This window comes from Rhinatrema bivittatum, chromosome 8 (assembly GCF_901001135.1).
Source record: "Rhinatrema bivittatum chromosome 8, aRhiBiv1.1, whole genome shotgun sequence".
In the NCBI taxonomy this organism is placed as follows: domain Eukaryota; kingdom Metazoa; phylum Chordata; class Amphibia; order Gymnophiona; family Rhinatrematidae; genus Rhinatrema; species Rhinatrema bivittatum.
In genome coordinates this window covers 17,350,828-17,369,177 of record NC_042622.1, presented here as the reverse complement: position 1 = coordinate 17,369,177, position 18,350 = coordinate 17,350,828, and the positions used below count along the sequence as shown (strand labels likewise).

Sequence of the window (18,350 nt, the reverse complement as noted above, 5' to 3'; positions counted from 1 at the left end):
GAGCTGTTCCATCCCCTTTATCATTTTGGTTGCCCTTCTGTACCTTCTCCATCGCAATTATATCTTTTCTGAGATGCGGCGACCAGAATTGTACACAGTATTCAAGGTGCGGTCTCATCATGGAGTGATATAGAGGCATTATGACATTTTCCGTTTTATTAACCATTCCCTTCCTAGTAATTCCTAATATTCTGTTTGCTTTTTTGACTGCTGCAGCACACTGAGCTGACAATTTTAAAGTATTATCCACTATGATGCCTAGATCTTTTTCCTGGGTGGTAGCTCCTAATATGGAATCTATCATCGTGTAACTACAGCAAGGGTTATTTTTCCCTATATGCAACACCTTGCACTTGTCCACATTAAATTTAAGTTGCCATTTGGATGCCCAATCTTCAAATCTTACAAGATCCCCCTGTAATGTATCACAATCCGCTTGTGATTTAACTACTCTGAATAATTTTGTATCATCCGCAAATTTGATAACCTCACTTGTCGTATTCCTTTCAGATCATTTATATATATACTGAAAAGCACCGGTCCAAGTACAGATCCCCGAGGCACTCCACTGTTTACCCTTTTCCACTGAGAAAACTGACCATTTAATCCTACTCTCTGTTTCCTGTCTTTTAACCAGTTTGTAATCCACGAAAGGACATCCCCTCCTATCCCTTCACTTTTTAGTTTTCCTAGAAGCCTTTCATGAGGGACTTTGTCAAACGCTTTCTGAAAATCCAAATACACATTCAAGTCACACATTCAAGTCACACCAACACCCTGGTCAGCCAAGCAAGAGACCTCGGAGTTATACTAGATAACCAGCTAAATCTAAAAAAGTTCATCACCAACACAACCAAAGACTGCTTCTTCAAACTTCAGGTACTAAAAAGACTCAAACCGCTACTGTACTTTCAAGACTTCAGATCGGTACTCCAGGCCATTATTTTCTCCAAATTAGATTACTGCAATTCCATTCTGCTTGGCCTTCCCGCCTCTTCCACCAAACCGCTTCAGTTGCTACAAAATTTGGCCGCTAGAATTCTAACAAACTCCAACAGAAGAGACCACATCACACCCATCCTGAAAAACCTGCATTGGCTCCCAGTAAACTTTGGAATTCTACACAAGTGTCTCACCATCATCCATAAAGCTATTTACAACAGAACACCCATCGATATACACTACCCACTCATGCTGCACTTCTCTTCCAAACCCATCAGAGAAGCATACAAGGGCTCACTACACACCGCCCCAGCCAAATCCACACTTCCCTCATCCACCAAAGATCGAGCCTTCTCAACGGCGGCGCCAGCCATCTGGAACACCATGCCCCCAGACCTTAGACAAGAACCTTGCATGCTGACATTCAGAAAGAAACTCAAGACATGGCTATTTCTGCAAGCCTTCCCTGATCTATGACCTCCCCAACTAAAATAACTCGCCATGGTCTTCCAGTCGACGTACCCCATCCCTGACATGGCTTCTGACTCTATATTAATTAGTTCCGAGTTTTATGAACAGATACTATTTAGTCAAGAACATATGATATCACTACAGCCCTGATTATATGGTATTATTTATATATTTGATAGTATTCAGTCCTGAGTACATGTTATTATTATAGTCCTGAGTAAATGACCTGATATTATTTTCTGAGTTAGCCATGTCTCTGGCTCTTCCTCCTCCCAGTTCAAGTGCGCCTATTTTATGTAACTTTTGCTCACTTTGCTCTCTCTTCGCCTATTGTTCATGTTGATGTTAATGTTATTGCACCATTGTTTCTTGTAAACCGATATGATATGATTGGTTTCATGAATGTCGGTATAAAAAAGCCCTAAATAAATAAATAAAAATAAATACACTACATCTATCGGTTCACCTTTATCCACATGTTTATTAACCCCTTCAAAAAAATGAAGCAGATTTGTTAGGCTTGACTAACAGATTTGTCTGCGTACCATGGCCTTCTTGGCCAGTCCGGGGCGATTATAAGTACTAGCCCCCTGTGGTGTTCTATCTTGCGGATGATCCCGCCCAGTAGTGGCCATGGGGGGGAATGCGTACAGCAGGTCTTCCTGTGGCCAATTCTGGATGAGAGCGTTGATTCCCTGGGATTGTGGTTCTCGTCTGCGACTGAAGAACTTGGGAACTTGGGCGTTGGACCGGGTTGCCAGAAGATCCATGGCTGGTGTTCCTCAGCGGTTTATTTATTTATTTGTTTGTTTGTTGAGTTTTATATACCGTCATTCGGTGAAGCATCTTAACAGTTTACAAGATTCAAAAGGTATTTCTTTACAAATGTGAATTAAGCATATGACAGGATACAAATATAAGTGTAAAGTTATTCTTTTATAGTCCAGAATGAAATCATTTTAAAATGAGAAGGGTTTGCTTGGTGCTATTTGATGACTTGTTTTTGCGTGATTCCGGTTGGTAATTCTGTTGGGTGTTTGGATGTTGAGATGCTTGATTGTCAATGTAGACTTTGTAAAATAGCCACGTTTTTAGATCCGTTTTGAATGTTTTGAGGTTAGGTTAGGTTCTTAAATCTTTACTATCAACTGGATAGCTGTGGTCAACAGCCTTCATTCCCCTGGGTCTAGACTCTCTCTGCTGAGGTAATCCGCAGTAACGTTGTCTTTTCCCGCGATGTGGGCAGCTGAGATAACCTTGTAGGTTTGCCTCCGCCCATGCCAGTAGGGGGTCTATTTCCAGGGACACCAGTTGGCTTCTGGTTCCTCCCTGGCGGTTGATGTAGGCAACTGTTGTGACATTGTCCAACATGACTCTGACCGATTCGCCCCGGAGTCTGTGTCTGAATTGAAGGCAGGCTAGTCTGACTGCCTGGACTTCCAGTCGGTTGATGTTCCATTCCGACTCTTCCTTGTCCCATTGCCCCTGGGCCGTCAGTTCCTGGCAGTGGGCTCCCCATCCTCGTAGGCTCGCATCCGTGGTGAGCAAAACCCAGGTCGGTGGGGATAGCCTTACTTCCTTGCTCAGATGGTCTTCTTGTAGCCACCATTGGAGCTGGGTCCGCACCTCTGCCAGTAGCTGGAGGCGAACATAGTAGTTCTGAGACATCGGGCTCCATCGCAACAGTAGGGAACGTTGTAGTGATCGCATGTGGACCCTTGCCCATGGGACAACTTCTAGTGTTGATGTCATGAAGCCGAGGACCTGGAGGTAGTCCCATACCTTGGGGCGGAAACAGGTCAACAGGTTTCTCAACTGGTCCATCAGTTTCCTTCTCCTTGTAGGGGGAAGAACAACCTTGTCTTGTTTGGTGTCGAACCAGACTCCCAGGTATTCTAGTGATTGGGAGGGCTGCAGGCAGCTCTTGGTTGTGTTGACGACCCACCAGAGAATCTGCAGTAGATTCTTGACTCTGGTAGTCGCCTGGTAACGTTCCTCTGGAGATTTTGCCCTGATGAGCCAATCGACAAGATATGGATGTACAAGGATTCCTTCTTTCCTCAGTGTCGCCGCCACTACAACCATGATTTTGGTGAACGTCCGAGGGGCAGTAGCTAGTCCGAAGGGTAGCGCCCGGAACTGGTAGTGATGATCCAGTATCGCAAATCGTAGAAAGCGCTGATGGTTGTGATGGACCGGGATGTGGAAATAGGCTTCTGACAGATCCAGAGAGGTCAGGAATTTTCCCGGCTGTCCTGCCCTTATGACCGAGCGTAGGGTTTCCATGCAGAAGTGAGGAACCCTCAGGTAGCGATTGACAGACTTGAGATCCAGGATGGGCCGGAACGTTCCCTCTTTCTTGGGGACGATAAAATAGATGGAATAGTGTCCAGTATTTTGTTGGTGCGTGGGCACCGGTGTTATCGCCCTTAGAGTGAGTAGTTTTGTCAGTGTGGTTTCCACCGCCGTCCTCTTGGAGGGGGCATGGCACAGTAATTTCACAAATTTGTTTGGAGGGGTACTGTGGAAGTCCAGGTAGTATCCCTCTTGAATGATGGTTAGAACCCACTTGTCTGACGTTATCTCGACCCATCTTTGGTAGAATAGGGCAAGCCTGCCCCCTATGGCTTCTGCTTGTGGATGGGTCTATTGATTCTCATTGTGGGGTGCTGCTGGGGCCTGGACCTGAGCCGGCTCCTCTCTTGTTGTGTCTGTTCCGAACGTTCTGGCCCCTGCCTGCGGGGTGAGGTGTTTGGTATGTGTTTTTGTACGGTCTGAAACGCTGGGATCCTCTGCCCTTGGATCTTCGGGGAGAAGGGCGTTGGTTACTGGAGGACAGGAACAAAAGAAACCAAAGTACTAGGGATTCGCCCCATTTGTCGGCTAACTTCTCCAGTTCGCTTCTGAACAGGAGGGCACCTTTAAAAGGTTTCCTCATGAGTTTCGTCTTGGAAGTCGCATTGGCTGACCAACTTCGGAGCCAGAGTTGCCTTCTGGCTGCCACTATGGATGAGACGCCCCTAGCTGAGGTGCGCACCAGGTCGGAGGTCGCATCCGTGAGGAAAGATATCGCCGGTTCTAATGTTTCGATGAATGTGGTTGCGTCCCTGGACAGTGACAGGCAGGCACTTGTCACCACGGTGCAGCAGGCAGCGATCTGCAGGGACATAGCTGCGACATCAAATGACTTTTAAGGAAGGATTCCTGACGTCTAACCTGGACATCCTTGAGTGCAGCTCCTTCTTCGACTGGAATGGTGTTGCGCTTTGAGACCGCACAGACCATGGCGTCCACTTTGGGGAACCCCAGGAGGGTTCCAGAGGGTATAGGGCTTCTAGGGCCCATCCTCCTTTGAAGCTGACCTCCGAGGCATTCCATTCCAGGTCAATCAGTTGTTGTACAGCCTGCAGCATTGGAAAATGGCATGAGGCCTGATGAAGCCCGACCAAAACCGGGTTCGTCTTTGGCTCCGCTGCGGAGCTTGTGCCTGGGATGGCCAGCGTCTTCAGGCTCAGAGACATGAGGTCTTTGGAGAAGAAACGCATCATGGTTCGGTATGGTTCTGTCCCTGAAGGGATTTCCCCTTCTCCAGGGAGTCCGGCTCTTCCTCCGATGTGTCTGTGTCCCCTAAGGGGAAACTTTTGCCCGGAGGAGGCACGTCTCGGGGCGGAGGCACATCTCGGGGAGGATGAGAGGGGCCTGGAAGGTTTTGTTCTTCTGGTGGAAACTGAGGCTGTGTCACAGGTGGCACCGATTGTGCCTGGACGAAGGTTTTCAGCCCTTTGAAGAATTCCACCCAGGAAAAGGTCCCTAGGTCCATATTGAATTCAGCGGTGTTCCCGAGGAGCCCATCGGAGGAGGCTGGAGCCGGGGGATAGAGGTCCGATGTACTGTCATTGGTGGAGCTGGATTCCTCTACTGGATGAGGGGGGCCTTGTCTCGGTTCCCTCAAAGCCTCTTCACACTCTAGGCACAGGGCAGAGGCCACTTCATGTTGTGCAGCTCTCAGGTGGCAGGCTGGGCAGAGGGCTTGTCCCTTGGCTTTCTTGGCCGGCGGTGCCATGATTTGTGCACGTGGAGTGGTTCAAACTCATCTATGCACGTATGTACGTGCGCCGGGAGGCTTATTTGTGCGTTCCCGGGTGCGCCGACACTGTGCGTGCAAGATGTGCGTGCAGACCTGCGCTTGGCGATATGCGCGCACTGCTGTGTGCACAGGCTAATTTGTGCGCCCGGCACCGTTGTGCATGTCGCTGTGAGCAAGGCACAGATGCGTACGCACGGCACAGATGCGTACGCCCGGCTCGCCGCTGTGTGCACGGCTCAGTTGTGCGGACAAGACGGCGATCAAGGGGGGAAATGGCACCGACGACCACGCAGGCAAGATGGCGAAAAAACCCCCCCCCCCAGAGGGTCTCCACGTGGAAGGACCCTCGTGCCAGATCGGGGCCTAGCCTGGACGGGGCTGCTCAACCCGATGGGACAGATGCCAGATTGCGATCTGTGCGGTTCACCGAGCCTTGGAGACCTAAATAAAGTTTTCTACCTTACCTTGTCTCGGCGCTTCCCGGTTTCGTGCCGGGCGGTCTCCGGCTGCGGGAGGAGAGGGGAATACCTTCACCGCCGCGCTTGGTATTGCACCCGCTGCCTCTCAGCCACTCCCGTTCCTGGGGGCTAAGTCCACGCCGGGAACCGGCTACCAGATCGAGGCTTACCTCTGAGGGATCTCGGAAATCACCTCAGGAATTCTCGACTGGGGGAGGGACCCTTAGGTATCATCGCAGGAGAGTGGGCTCATCTCTGTAGAGGTAAGATTTTCTTTCTTCTTTGATTGGATTTCGTCTAACGCTGTGCAAGCGTGTGTAGAGTCCCAAAACTGCTAAGTAGACGGAGAAATACTAAAGAGCAGAGCTTCCTGCACAGGTATATGTAGTGCTGACGTCAGATTGAAATCTGACTCTATCTCCAATTGCTATCAGGATTATACTGTGTAGCAGATGGTCCTGAGTCCATCTGCTACACACTAGGAAAATGGCTATTAATATTGGCCTCAACATTTCAAAGAAAAAATACATGCATACTTTCCATTTTAAACTTGCACCTGTAGACTTTTACACCTGCTTTTTGTATGGATAGATTTTGCAAGGAAAATAATGTACGCAAACGCGAAGATACAATCTATGCATATTATTTTCTGATCCTGGGAACAATGTTCTCTTTTACTCAGACTGAGGGAAGGTAATTTTCAGTCATCCAATTTACCCCTAAATTCATCAAATTGCCATATATACAGTGGAAATAGAGTCAATGTGAAATGCTATATATATAGCACTGTAAGAGGAGATACTTTCAACTCGGGGCGGGTTTGGGGAGGTGGGGTGAGTGGGGTGAATGGTTTTACATACAGTCAGAGGAATTAACTGCAAATTTGATATGACTGATGAATTTCTATCATTTGAATCAATGAAAGGTACCAACAAGAAGAACTGATTACTACAAAGTAGTCTCTACTGCACTGTACAAATCAAACCCATCCCACGCTGAAAGTGTCCCCTCTTACAGTAGTATATATATAGCATAGCATGTCACATTGACTCTTCTCTCTCACACACACGTTTTCCCCGCTAACGCAGATGTAGCATGCTAGCAGACATCATTTCCATTAACTCCCCTACATACTAAATGTAAAATTTGCATACTAACACGCATTTCAATATTTATCGCATGAGTTAGAGCCCTAATGCATTTTGATGAATGACCCGCCTAACCAGGTAAACCACTATTTATTGCCCTTGATATGTAACTATTGGGGGAAAATAAGAAAGGCAAATCACCTCTTGCTGAATAAATATATTCATTCTTAGGTCAGCAACTAAGAAACATGTTCTCAAAATAAAGTTTTCCAAAATTTGCATTTTACCTAAAAAAGGAAAATTGAAATATTAAAATATTATACACAGCCTCAATGGGTAGAAAATGTGTGAACTGTGAATCCCTCTATAAACTATTATCATTATTATTTTATTAGTATTTCTTTTACTTACAATTGGTTTCTTTTATTCTAAGAGAAAACCAAAGTAATTTTTTTGTTAGCTACAAGTCCTTTGTCCTCCTTTTCAAAGTAAAATACACTTACATACTCTCTTTTCATATCTGGGTTAGATACTATGAGAATCTACTGTGGCTTGCTGCTTTGAGAACTGCTTTCACAGTTGCTCTTGATAAATCAATACATGCCTTGTCAGGAGGGAATGTGAGTGCTATTTTAGCAGCTGACCAAGTTCCATTTGACCATAAAACATGAATCTGTGCTCTTATCTGGAATTTCAAGTGACATTCGATCATTAACCCAATCCTGTTTTATTCAGCTCACCTCCATAAACAATATTATACTTTTTAAACTAATATCTCTGTCCAGGCTCTTTTAGTATACTAAGTCCTCATAAGAAAGGCTGTTCTTATTCTATATTTAAAAAAAAACTAAAGGACTGGCAGTAGCTTATCTATCTAGCCAATCTTATTCAATTCAAATAATTTCCTCAGTTTTTAAAGGCTCATTTCCATCTTGTAACATCATTGTTGGACTGTGTAGGACCTAGTACCCCAAAAAAAAGGATGGCCACTGTATAATTAGTTCAGTGCAAATAGCCCAGCAACATCTAAAAGGCTAATGCCAACCTAATTTTGACTTATAAAATATTTCTCTTTACCACTATGTTAAAAAAACTGCTGTATGGTTATAAATTGAATTTGAAATGAGAAATTACTACTTACCTGATAATTTCCATTTCCTTAATCCAGACAGATGGATTCAGGACCAGTGGGTTATGCATCTCTATCAGCAGATGGAGATGGAGCAAACTGACGTCACAGTATCTATACTCCTGCAGTGACATCAGCCTACCAGTATTCTCTTCAAAAGCAACAGAGGAGAGACTAGCAAAAACTTGATTAAAAACAGACAACCATTTCAATAATCAGCCAACAGGAAACACTGAACTCAGGCAAAGAATGTATTAACCCTAGTCTAGGGACTGAATTAACACTTACCAGTAACCCCTGGAAGACGTAGCTACTCAGGAGGACCATAACACAATCATTCGGCAGCCAAGGGCAGGAAGCTGAATTAATCTGTCTGGATTAAAGAAAAGGAAATTATCAGGTAAGTAGTAATTTCTCATTTCCTAGCACCCAGACAGATGGATTCAGGCCCAGTGAGATGTATCCAAGCTACTTCCGAATAGGGTTGGAGGCTGCCCACAGTCCAGTCAAAGCAGCATGTGTAAAGGCTGTGCCCTCTCAAGAGAAGGAACAGTACACAGCTGTATCGCCCCTGGAGTCACCTGAAGGAATGGCTCCCAGCAAGACAAGGCCTGCAGCTCAAGACTCCACAAGGCTACCGATAACCGCAAGGGAGGACAAAGATGTTTCACTCCTCTCAGGAAACGGGCCACATCTGGATGAGCCAATAAAGATTCACCATTCACTTGTCCCCTGAAACAGGTAAGAACCACTACATGTATCTTCAAGGAATTAAGGTGGAAGGAAGCACTCCTTGATCTTCACCCAAGCCTCAAACACTCGTCAAACCCGCACATAGGCTAAGGAAGTGAAGAACTTTCTTGCTTGAAGTAAGGTGGAAATCACTGCAGAAGAATATCCACGCTTCAGCAAGCGAGTCCACTCAAGGGTCATACTGTAAGACAAAATCGAGTCGGATCTTCATAAAGAACAAGTCCCTGCCACAACAGATTCCTGTGTACCAGCAGTCGGAGGGGGGAGTCCACCAGGAGCTGCCACAGATCCGCATACCATGGTTTCCTGGGCCAATCTGATGCCACCAGAAGTACCATTCCTCTGTGACGCTTGACTCTCCAAATTAATCTGCCCAGCATGGGCCATAGAGGAAAGGCATACATCAACTTGTCTTCCAGCCATGCCTGCACGAGAGCATCGATGCCCAATAACTTTGGATCTCTCCTGTACTGAGGAATTGAGGAACCTTTGCACTGCAAGAAGTTGCCAGCAGGTCTAGAAACGGAAGGCCCCAGTGATCTACTATCAGCTGAAATGCCTCATCTGATTACACCCATTCTCCTGGGTCTAGGCTCTCCCTGCTGAGAAATTCCTCTGTGTCATTTCCTGCTATGTGTGAGGCTGAGATCAACTGTACTTCCGCCCATTCCATAAGTTGATCTATCTCCTTTGACATTTGCTGGCTCTTGGTTCCTCCCTGCTGAGTATTGTCGTCGCACTGTCCAACATTATCCAGACCGCTTGACCCTGCAGTCTACCTTCAAACTGCAAACATGCCAATCACACCACCCTGGCCTCCAGTCGATTGATATTCCAGAGAGATTCTTCTGCATTCCAGTGCCCTTGCGCTGTCAGCTCCTGACAGTGAGCTCCCCAACTGTGAAGGCTGGCATCTGTCATGAGTACTAGCTAGTCCTGTGAAGTTGAGGAAACTCCCTTCCTTAGATGATCCATTTGTAGCCACCACTGCAGATGGAAGGAGATTTCCATTGGCAGAGGAACCAAATCGACACTGTGGATTCCACCGAGACAGCAGGAAACGTTGGAGAGGACACATATGCACCCTTGCCCACGGCACTACTTCCAGGGTTGCCGCCATTAAACCAAGCACTTGTAGATATGACCTCACGGTTGGGCAAATAGTGTCCATCAACAGATGCAGTTGTGCCATCAACTTCTGACTACGAACCTCTGGCAGGAAAACCTTGTCCTGCTTCATGTCAAATTGAACTTAGAAATACTCCAGCGACTGAACAGGCTGAATTCTGCTCTTGGCTAGGTTCACCACCCAGCCGAGCTCCTGCAACAGTGAGATCACCTTGCAGGTCACCAGCGGCTCTCTTCCAGAGACTTGGCACAAATTAGCCAATCGTCCAGATTCAGGTGTACTAGGATCCCATCCTCCCTCAACTCTGCTGCAACCATAACCATTACCATTCTCACAGCGGTGGCCAGATGAAAAGGCAGCCCTCGAAACTAATAATGGCATCCCAAAACCGCAAATCGTAGAAAATGTTGGTGCTCTAGTCGGAAGGGAATATGTCGATATGCCCCAGATAGATCCAGGGAGATCAGAAATTCCCCCAACTGTACGACCATTATCACTGAGCGCAATGTTTCCACGCGAAAATGAGATCCAGCATGGGATGAAAGGAGCACTCCCTCTTCAGCACAATGAAATAGATGGGAATATCGACCATATTTTCTTGAGTCATGGGCACCGGAACCACAGCCTTCAGACTGAGAAACCTTGATAATGTACACTACACCGTCTGCTTTTTCTGTGGGGAGTGGCAAGGCGACACCATGAACATGTCCCAAAGAACACTGTGAAACTTCAGTGCATATCCTTCTCGTATCATTTCTAGGACCCACTGATCCATTGGGATTTCGACCCACTTCTGATTAAAGAGAGACGGCCCCCTATCTTCTGTTCCTGAGGGTGGGTCAGCACACCTTCATTGGGAGACTCGGGAGGTTCCACTACCCAAGCCCACATCCCGTCTGGGCTGTCTGGGATGAAAGGACTGAGACCTACTGAAAGGCTGAGTCCTCTGAAAGGTCGCTCCTCTATAAGGTTGAAAATGCTTGGATCCTCTAGCTCAATCTCTCATGCTAAAGGAGTGCGGTGTCTGCTTGTTATCCTCCGGCAACCGAGGAACTGGTGATTCGCCCTACTTACACTCCAGTTTCTCCAACTCGCTTCCAAACAACACCGAGCCTTCAAAGGGCAATTTCGTAAGATTAGCCTTAAAGGTTGCATTGGCCGACCAATTTCTCAGCCATAACTGACGCCTGGCCACTATTATCGAAGCCACCCATCTGGATGAGGTGTGGACCAAATTGCAGCCCGCCTTTGCCAAAAAGGCAGCTGCTGGTTCCATAACTGCCTTGGCATTCACTCTAGAGTCATCAACCTCGTGAGAGAGAAGTAAACAAGAGCGAACCACCATGGAACAACAAGAAGCTATCTGCCAAGTCATTGCTAATGCTTCAAATGTTTGTTTAAGGATGGTCTCAATCCTTCTATAGTGTACATCTTTCAAGGCCACTCCTCCCCCTACGCAGATAGTCGTCCACTTAGAGACTGCACAGACCAGTGCATCCACTTTCGGAAAACTCAGATGCTCTCTCACCACTTGACCCCCTTTGAAATTAGCTTCTGGAGCGTCCCACTCAAGATCAATCAATTCTTGAATGGCCTCCATCACAGGGAAAAAACAAGAGACTTACGCAAGGAAAACGAAAGGAAAATTGGTTCTTACCTGCCAATTTTCATTTCTGAAGTACTACAGATCAGTCCAGACAAGTGGGTTTTGCATCCCTGCCAGCAGATGGAAGCAGAGAACTAAAAGCTTTGAGGCACTGCTACATAACCAAGAGTACCATCTACAGTCCCTCAGTACTGACCTGTACCCAAGCCAACTATAGAGTATCAATTCCTCAACAACTCAACAACCCCCTAAATGAATGCCAAACCCAAAAGCTGAAGCCCCCCAAACAGAAAAACCACAAACCAATCCAAAGGGTTAATCACAAACATTTTTAGGATCTATATATATATATATACATTCTGACAGTTCTTTCCAGTAAGCATGCCAGAGCATGGATTTGCCGCAACAGTCTTGAGAACATTAAGGGGCAGGGTCTCTGGACTGATCTGTGGTACTTCAGGAACGAAAATTAGCAGGTAAGAACCAATTCACCTTTCCTATTCATACCACAAATCAGTCCAGACAAGTAGAATGTACCAAAGCACCCCTGGGTGGGCCCATGAAAGACCCCCTCTCATCACACTTTCACCAAAGGCTGGCTCTCCTGGAGCCTGAACATCTAAACGGTAATGGCAAGATAAAGTGTGAAGGGAAGACCATGTCACCACTCTCCAAATCTCCTGCGTTGACACTAACTGACACTTGGCCCCCACGACGCAGCCTGCGCTCTAGTACAGTAAACACGCAACCCCTCTGGAATTCTTCTCCCCTTACAAAGATAGGCCAAAACAATAGCTTTCTTTAGCCAACGCATTATCGTCCCATTGGAGGCCTTAGATCCATTTCTGGCATCTCCCAACAATATAAACAAATGATCTGACCACCGAAAACTGTTTGTGACTTTTGCCTCTGGCTACTCAGCAGATCAGTTTGGAAAAGTAGAAGCTCCACAGTCTGACTCAGGTGAAACAAAGATACCACCTTAGTTAGGAATGAGCATACCATGCACAAAGATAACCCCTTGTCCGAAATCTTCAGAAATAGTTCCCTACCGGACAAAGTCTGCAGCTCTGAGATCCTTCTGAACAAATGAATCGCCACCAAAAATATCACCTTCAACATGAGGTCCTTTAAAGACGTCTTCCTCAATGGCTCAAAATGGAGACCCACAAAACACCCACAAAACCAGATTTAAACTCAACGCAGGACCCAATCTATCCACCGGCGGTCGCAGATGCTCGACCCCCTTCAAAAAACTCAAAACATCCGGATGTGAGGCCAATGACTTCTGAGACTCCCCAAGGCTGCCACCTGAACCCACAAGGAATTGTAAACTAAGCCCTTGAAAATCACGTGCTCAGGGTATCCTTTTTGTTGCAAGTGCCTGCTCTCACAAGTGAAGTTACGAGACAAAAATGATTCGCCCAATCCGAGAAAATAGGACCTTGCCTTAACAGCCCCTGCAACTGAGCCAATCTCAGGTAACCAAGAAGTGCAGTCATGCATATGGGGTGTGGAAATCCGAAGGAAATGTATTCGATGGAGGGTGAAAGGCTGAAGTGCACGGAGCAGGAGAGAGACCTTGGGGTGATAGTGTCTAATGATCTGAAGTCGGCGAAACAATGTGACAAGGTGATAGCTAAACCAGAAGAATGCTGGGCTGCATAGAGAGAGGAATATCGAGTAAGAAAAGGGAAGTGATTATCCCCTTGTACAGGTCCTCGTTGAGGCCTCACCTGGAGTACTGTGCTCAGTTCTGGAGATCGTATCTCCAAGGGACAGAGACAGGATGGAGGTGGTCCAGAGAAGGGCGACCAAAAAGGTGGTCTTCAGCAAATGACTTATGAGGAGAGATTGAAGAATTTAAACATGTATACCCTGGAGGAAAGGAGGAGCACGGGTGATATGATACAGACTTTCAAATATTTGAAAGGTTTTAATGATCCAAAGTCAACAACAAACCTTTTCCATCAGAAAAAATTCAGCAGAACCAGGGGTCACGATTTAAAACTCCAGGGAGGAAAACTCAGAACCAATGTCAGGAAGTATTTCTTCACAAAGAGGGTGGTAGACTCCTGGAACGCCCTTCCGGAGGAAGTGGTGAACACCAAAACTGTGAAGGATTTCAAAGGGGCATGGGATAAACATTGTGGATCCATAAAATCTAGAGGATGTGAAAGAGGAGAAGAGGCATGGGGGTGGCTTGCGGGAATGACGGCTACTACCTGGTGATTAATAACCTTATTCAATAAACACACACACGGTTAATGCGACTCCAACATTGCTCTATGCTTCAACGGCAAGAGAAAATGTGGAAAAAAGTATTTGCATTTACAAATAAGCGGGGGAGTAGCTTGCTTGTTGCGGCAGTTACTACCCCAAACCAAATAAGCCTGATACTTCACTTGGAATACATATCCAGCGCAGCTCACTGCTTCAACAGCAGGGGGGATGAAAAAAGAGGATTTATATTCAGACAACAACCAAGGACTGAATTGCACAGGCTGGGTAAACAAAAAAGAGTGGGAGTAGCTTGCTTATTGCTGCAGTTACTACCCCAAATCAATTAAGCCTCATACTTCACTTGGAATACATATCCAGTGCAGCTCACTGCTTCAACGGCAGGGGAGAATGAAAAAAAGAGAATTTATATTCAGACAACAACCAACAAGGACTAAATTGCACAGGCTGGGTAAACAAATAAGAATGGGAGTAACTTGCTTATTGCGGCGGTTACTACCCTTAACCAATTAAGTTAGATACTTTACTTCAATGCGGCTCCAGCACTACTCTGTGCATCAATGGCAGGGGGGAAGGATATTGGAACCAAAAAGTTACCAATAAGGGCCAAGAGTAACAGATAAGTATTAGAAAAATAAGTGTAAAAGCTTGCTGGGCAGACTGGATGGGCCATTTGGTCTTCTTCTGCCATCATTTCTATGTTTCTATAAGTGCATGCCGAACCAGATCCAGGAACCACGGACGACGCAGCCTCTCTGACACCACCAGTACCACCTGGCCCGGATGCCTCTCAGTGCACCTAAACACTTGACCTATTAACAGTCACGGAGGGAACACATACAGCAGGATCCATGGCAGCCATGGAAGAACCCAAGCATTTATGCCATCGTCTGCGACCTATCGTCTGTGGCTGAAGAAACTTGCTGCCTTGGCATTGCTCCTTGATGCCAGCAGATCCAGATGGGGACTGCCCCAATGAGACTGGATAAGACCGAAGGCCTCCTTCAATAGCTCCCATCCTCCTGGGTCCAACTGTTGCCTGCTGAGATAGTTTGCTTGCACATTGTCCACTCCCACAACATGTGAAGCGGCTATCCCCTGCAAATGTCACTCCACCAAGGCAAAAAGGTCCTGGGCTCCTTAGGCAACTGCACAACTCTTCATTCCCCCTTGCCAATTGATATAAGCCACCATTGTCACATTGTCCGAGAACACTCTGACCATTTGACCTCGGACTTGCGGAAGGAATTCCACCAACACCCTGCATACTGCTCTTGTTTTCAAGCGATTGATAGACCAGTATGCTTCCATTGACGACCATAGTTCTTGTGCCTTCTGTTCTTGGCAAATCACCCCTCAATCCTTGAGGTTGGCATCCGTGATCCTTATAACCTAGTCCAGAACCTCGAGGTTAATCCCTTTCTCCAAATTGGGCAGACACAGCCACCATGAGAGACTTTCAAGTACCTTGCAGCAGTAAAGGCCGATGAAACTCCTCCAACAATGGATTCCAGCGTGACAGCAACACCCCCTGTAGAGGGCGCATGTGGGCAAAAGCTCATAGCACCAAATTCAACATAGATGCCATTAAACCCAGATCTGAAGATAATCAGAAGCCCTGGGCACTGGCATCCGCAAAATCTGCACCACTTGGGATTGTAATTTCCAAAACCTCTCAGAGGTGAGAAAGACTCTGCCAAGCTGAGTATTGAACTTTGCCCCCGAGTATTCCAGCATCTGGGTAGGGCTCAGGTGACTCTTCTTCAAATTCACCACCCAGCTCAGGGACCGAAACATATCCATCATCGTGCACACAGACTGCCGGCATACCTCCTCCGATTTCCCTTGGATAAGCCACTCGTCCAGATAAGTATGAACTAGGATCTCCTCCCTACAGAAAGCCTCTGCCACTATCTGTGAACGTACGAGGTGCAGTCGCCAAACCAAATAGGAGGGCCCGAAACTAGAAAAGTTACCCCAGAACCATACCATGAAGAAACTTTGATGTTCTTCCCGAATGGGAATGTGCAGATAGGCTTCTGTCAATTCCAGCGATGCCCGAAAAACTCCACATGACAAATTGCTACTATTCACCGTCTGCAACGTTTCTAAATGGAAAAACAGGGAACCCTCAGTATCACATTTCACCTTTTGTAGATTGAGGATGAGACAAAAGGTTCCTTCCTTTTTTGGCATGACACAATAAATCGAGGTCCTCCCACGACCGTGCTTCCTGGCTGCCACCGATACAATCATGGCAGCAACTGAAGGTGACACAACATGTCCTGAATCACAACTTGCTTGCCTCAGACACTGCAATGAGACACCACGAAAGCTTCTGTGATGGGACAAAAAAATTCTAAAGCATAGCTGTCCCTTATTACCTCTAGGACCCATTGGTCTGAGGTAATCCTGGTCCACTCTTCATAAAACGGCCTTCCACCGCCATCTCTCGAGAGTGGCCCAGCCAGGCTTCATTGTGAAGCTTACCGCCACCAGCCCCCTAGTCAGAGCCCTCTCAAAGAAGTCTACAGGTGCCTCAAAAGGACTGCTGCCTACTGGACCCCTGATTCTTCCCTGAATACAGTGCAGAACCGTTATTGGGACGAAAACTGCCACACCTCCCAAAACCAAGAGCGAGGCAGAAAAAACTTCCAAACTGTCAACTTATCCTCTGGCAGCTTAATCCCTTTAAACTCTGGCAAAATCTTCATCAATTGTTTCAGGTCCTCCCCGAAAAACAATTTTCCTTCCTATCAGGCCGATACAGTACAGTGCGCTCCGGCTCTGCCAGAGCGCACTGTTAGCCCGCGTTTGGCCGTGCGTTTTCAACGCGCTATTTTTACCCCTTATACAGTAAGGGGTAATAGCGTGTCGAAAACACGCGGCCAACCCCCCCGAAACTAATAGCACCCGCAACATGCAAAGGCATGTTGAAGGTCCTATTAGTTATTCCCGTGTGATACAGAAAGTAAAATGTGCAGCCAAGCCGCACATTTTACTTTCAGAAATTAACGCCTGCCCAAAGGCTGGCGCTAATTTCGGCCGGCACTGGGAAAGTGTACAGAAAAACAGTAAAAACTGCTTTTCTGTACACCCTCCAACTTAATATCATAGAGATATTAAGTCGAAGGCCCCAAAGATAAAAAAAGGTAAAAATTTAAATTTAAAAAATTAAAAATCTGCCCATGGCCCACAGGTCAGAAGACGGACGCTCAATTTTGCCGGCGTCCGTTTTCCGAACCCGTAGCTGTCAACGGGTTCAAGAACCGACGCCGGTAAAATTGAGCGTCGTCTGTCAAACCCACTGACAGCCGCCGCGTCTGTCAAAAAGGAGGCGCTAGGGACTCGCTAGTGTCCCTAACACCTCCTTTTACCACAGGCCCTCATTTGCATGTGGTTCCCTCCTTAATCGCGTGCACAGGAGAGTGGCCTGTGCGTGCGTCGGGAGAGTGTGTGCTCGCCGGCTCTCCCGCAACTTTTACTGAATCGGCCTGTTTAAAAGTAAGATTACAGAGTTGAGACTTGGACCAAATATTATCTGACCAATTCCGCAACCACAACAGATGTCACACCAAGACGCCATGACCATATTTCTGGCTGAAGTCCAGCTCAAGTCATAAAGCACATCAGCCTCATATGCAATCCCGGCAATGCCAGCGTCTGCTGAAGACTTCTCCTGAGACTTCCGGACCCAGCGTAAACAGGCCCTCTGCATCAGATTTCCACAGATCGCTGCTCACAAGCTCATGGCCAAATCCACAACCAGAATGGTCATCTTTTTAGTGACCAAGACCGAAGCATGCTCCTTCAGCAATACCAGTAGCAGCAGGATATCCTCCATGAGGGGATACAACTTTGCTACAGCTCTAGCCACCTTGAGGCTCGCCTCCGGGAAGTCCCATTCCTGATTCACCAGCTTCTTGATCGTTTTATGGAGAAGAAAAGCTTTCAGTGGGCCCATTCCTGGTTCTTGATCCTTTTAGGGAGAGGAAAGGCTTTCAGTGGGCCCCGGAGTCCAACCAACATCGGAACCACCCCTTCATTGCCCAACTCCTCCTGGATCACCTTAATACCCAGTTCTTTCTGATATTGGGAAATAAGGGACCTCAACTCCTCCTTATGGAACAGACGAACCACCAGCGGGTCATCTCTCTTCGTTATCAAGACCTCTTCCGGATCAGCCATGTCCTTATCCCCGTCCTGACTGACATCACTGTGAGATCTGCTGGGTCATCCTGCTCCACCCTTGGACCAACCCCCAAGTCCATTTTCCAAGTCATCCAGGTCCGAATCATCCGAGTCGCTAGGCTCCTTAAGATGGTCCAGGCCCAGCTGGCAAACGAGGTCCCCTGATTCCCTGGCCAAGGAGTCCCTCGGCCTCTTTGCAGCAGGATGAGACAGCTGACAGAAATGCCCTTTTATAACTAACCAGTGCTTTTCCTG

The 18,350-nt window shown here is 46.9% G+C and overlaps 1 protein-coding gene across 8 annotated transcripts in view; it reads right to left on the bottom strand.

Annotated features, from left to right (window-relative positions):
- Nucleotides 1-18,350, bottom strand: part of SYCP2 (synaptonemal complex protein 2) — a 752,024-nt gene that overhangs the window by 656,893 nt on the left and 76,781 nt on the right. For 6 of the 8 annotated variants that reach the window (XM_029611557.1, XM_029611556.1, XM_029611555.1 and 3 more), the window contains one exon: nucleotides 7,248-7,333. The exons of the other annotated variants lie outside the window; for them this stretch is intronic. In XM_029611557.1, the coding sequence (XP_029467417.1) occupies nucleotides 7,248-7,333 (86 nt within the window). The remainder of the gene's footprint in view (nucleotides 1-7,247; nucleotides 7,334-18,350) is intronic. 8 annotated transcript variants of the gene reach the window in all.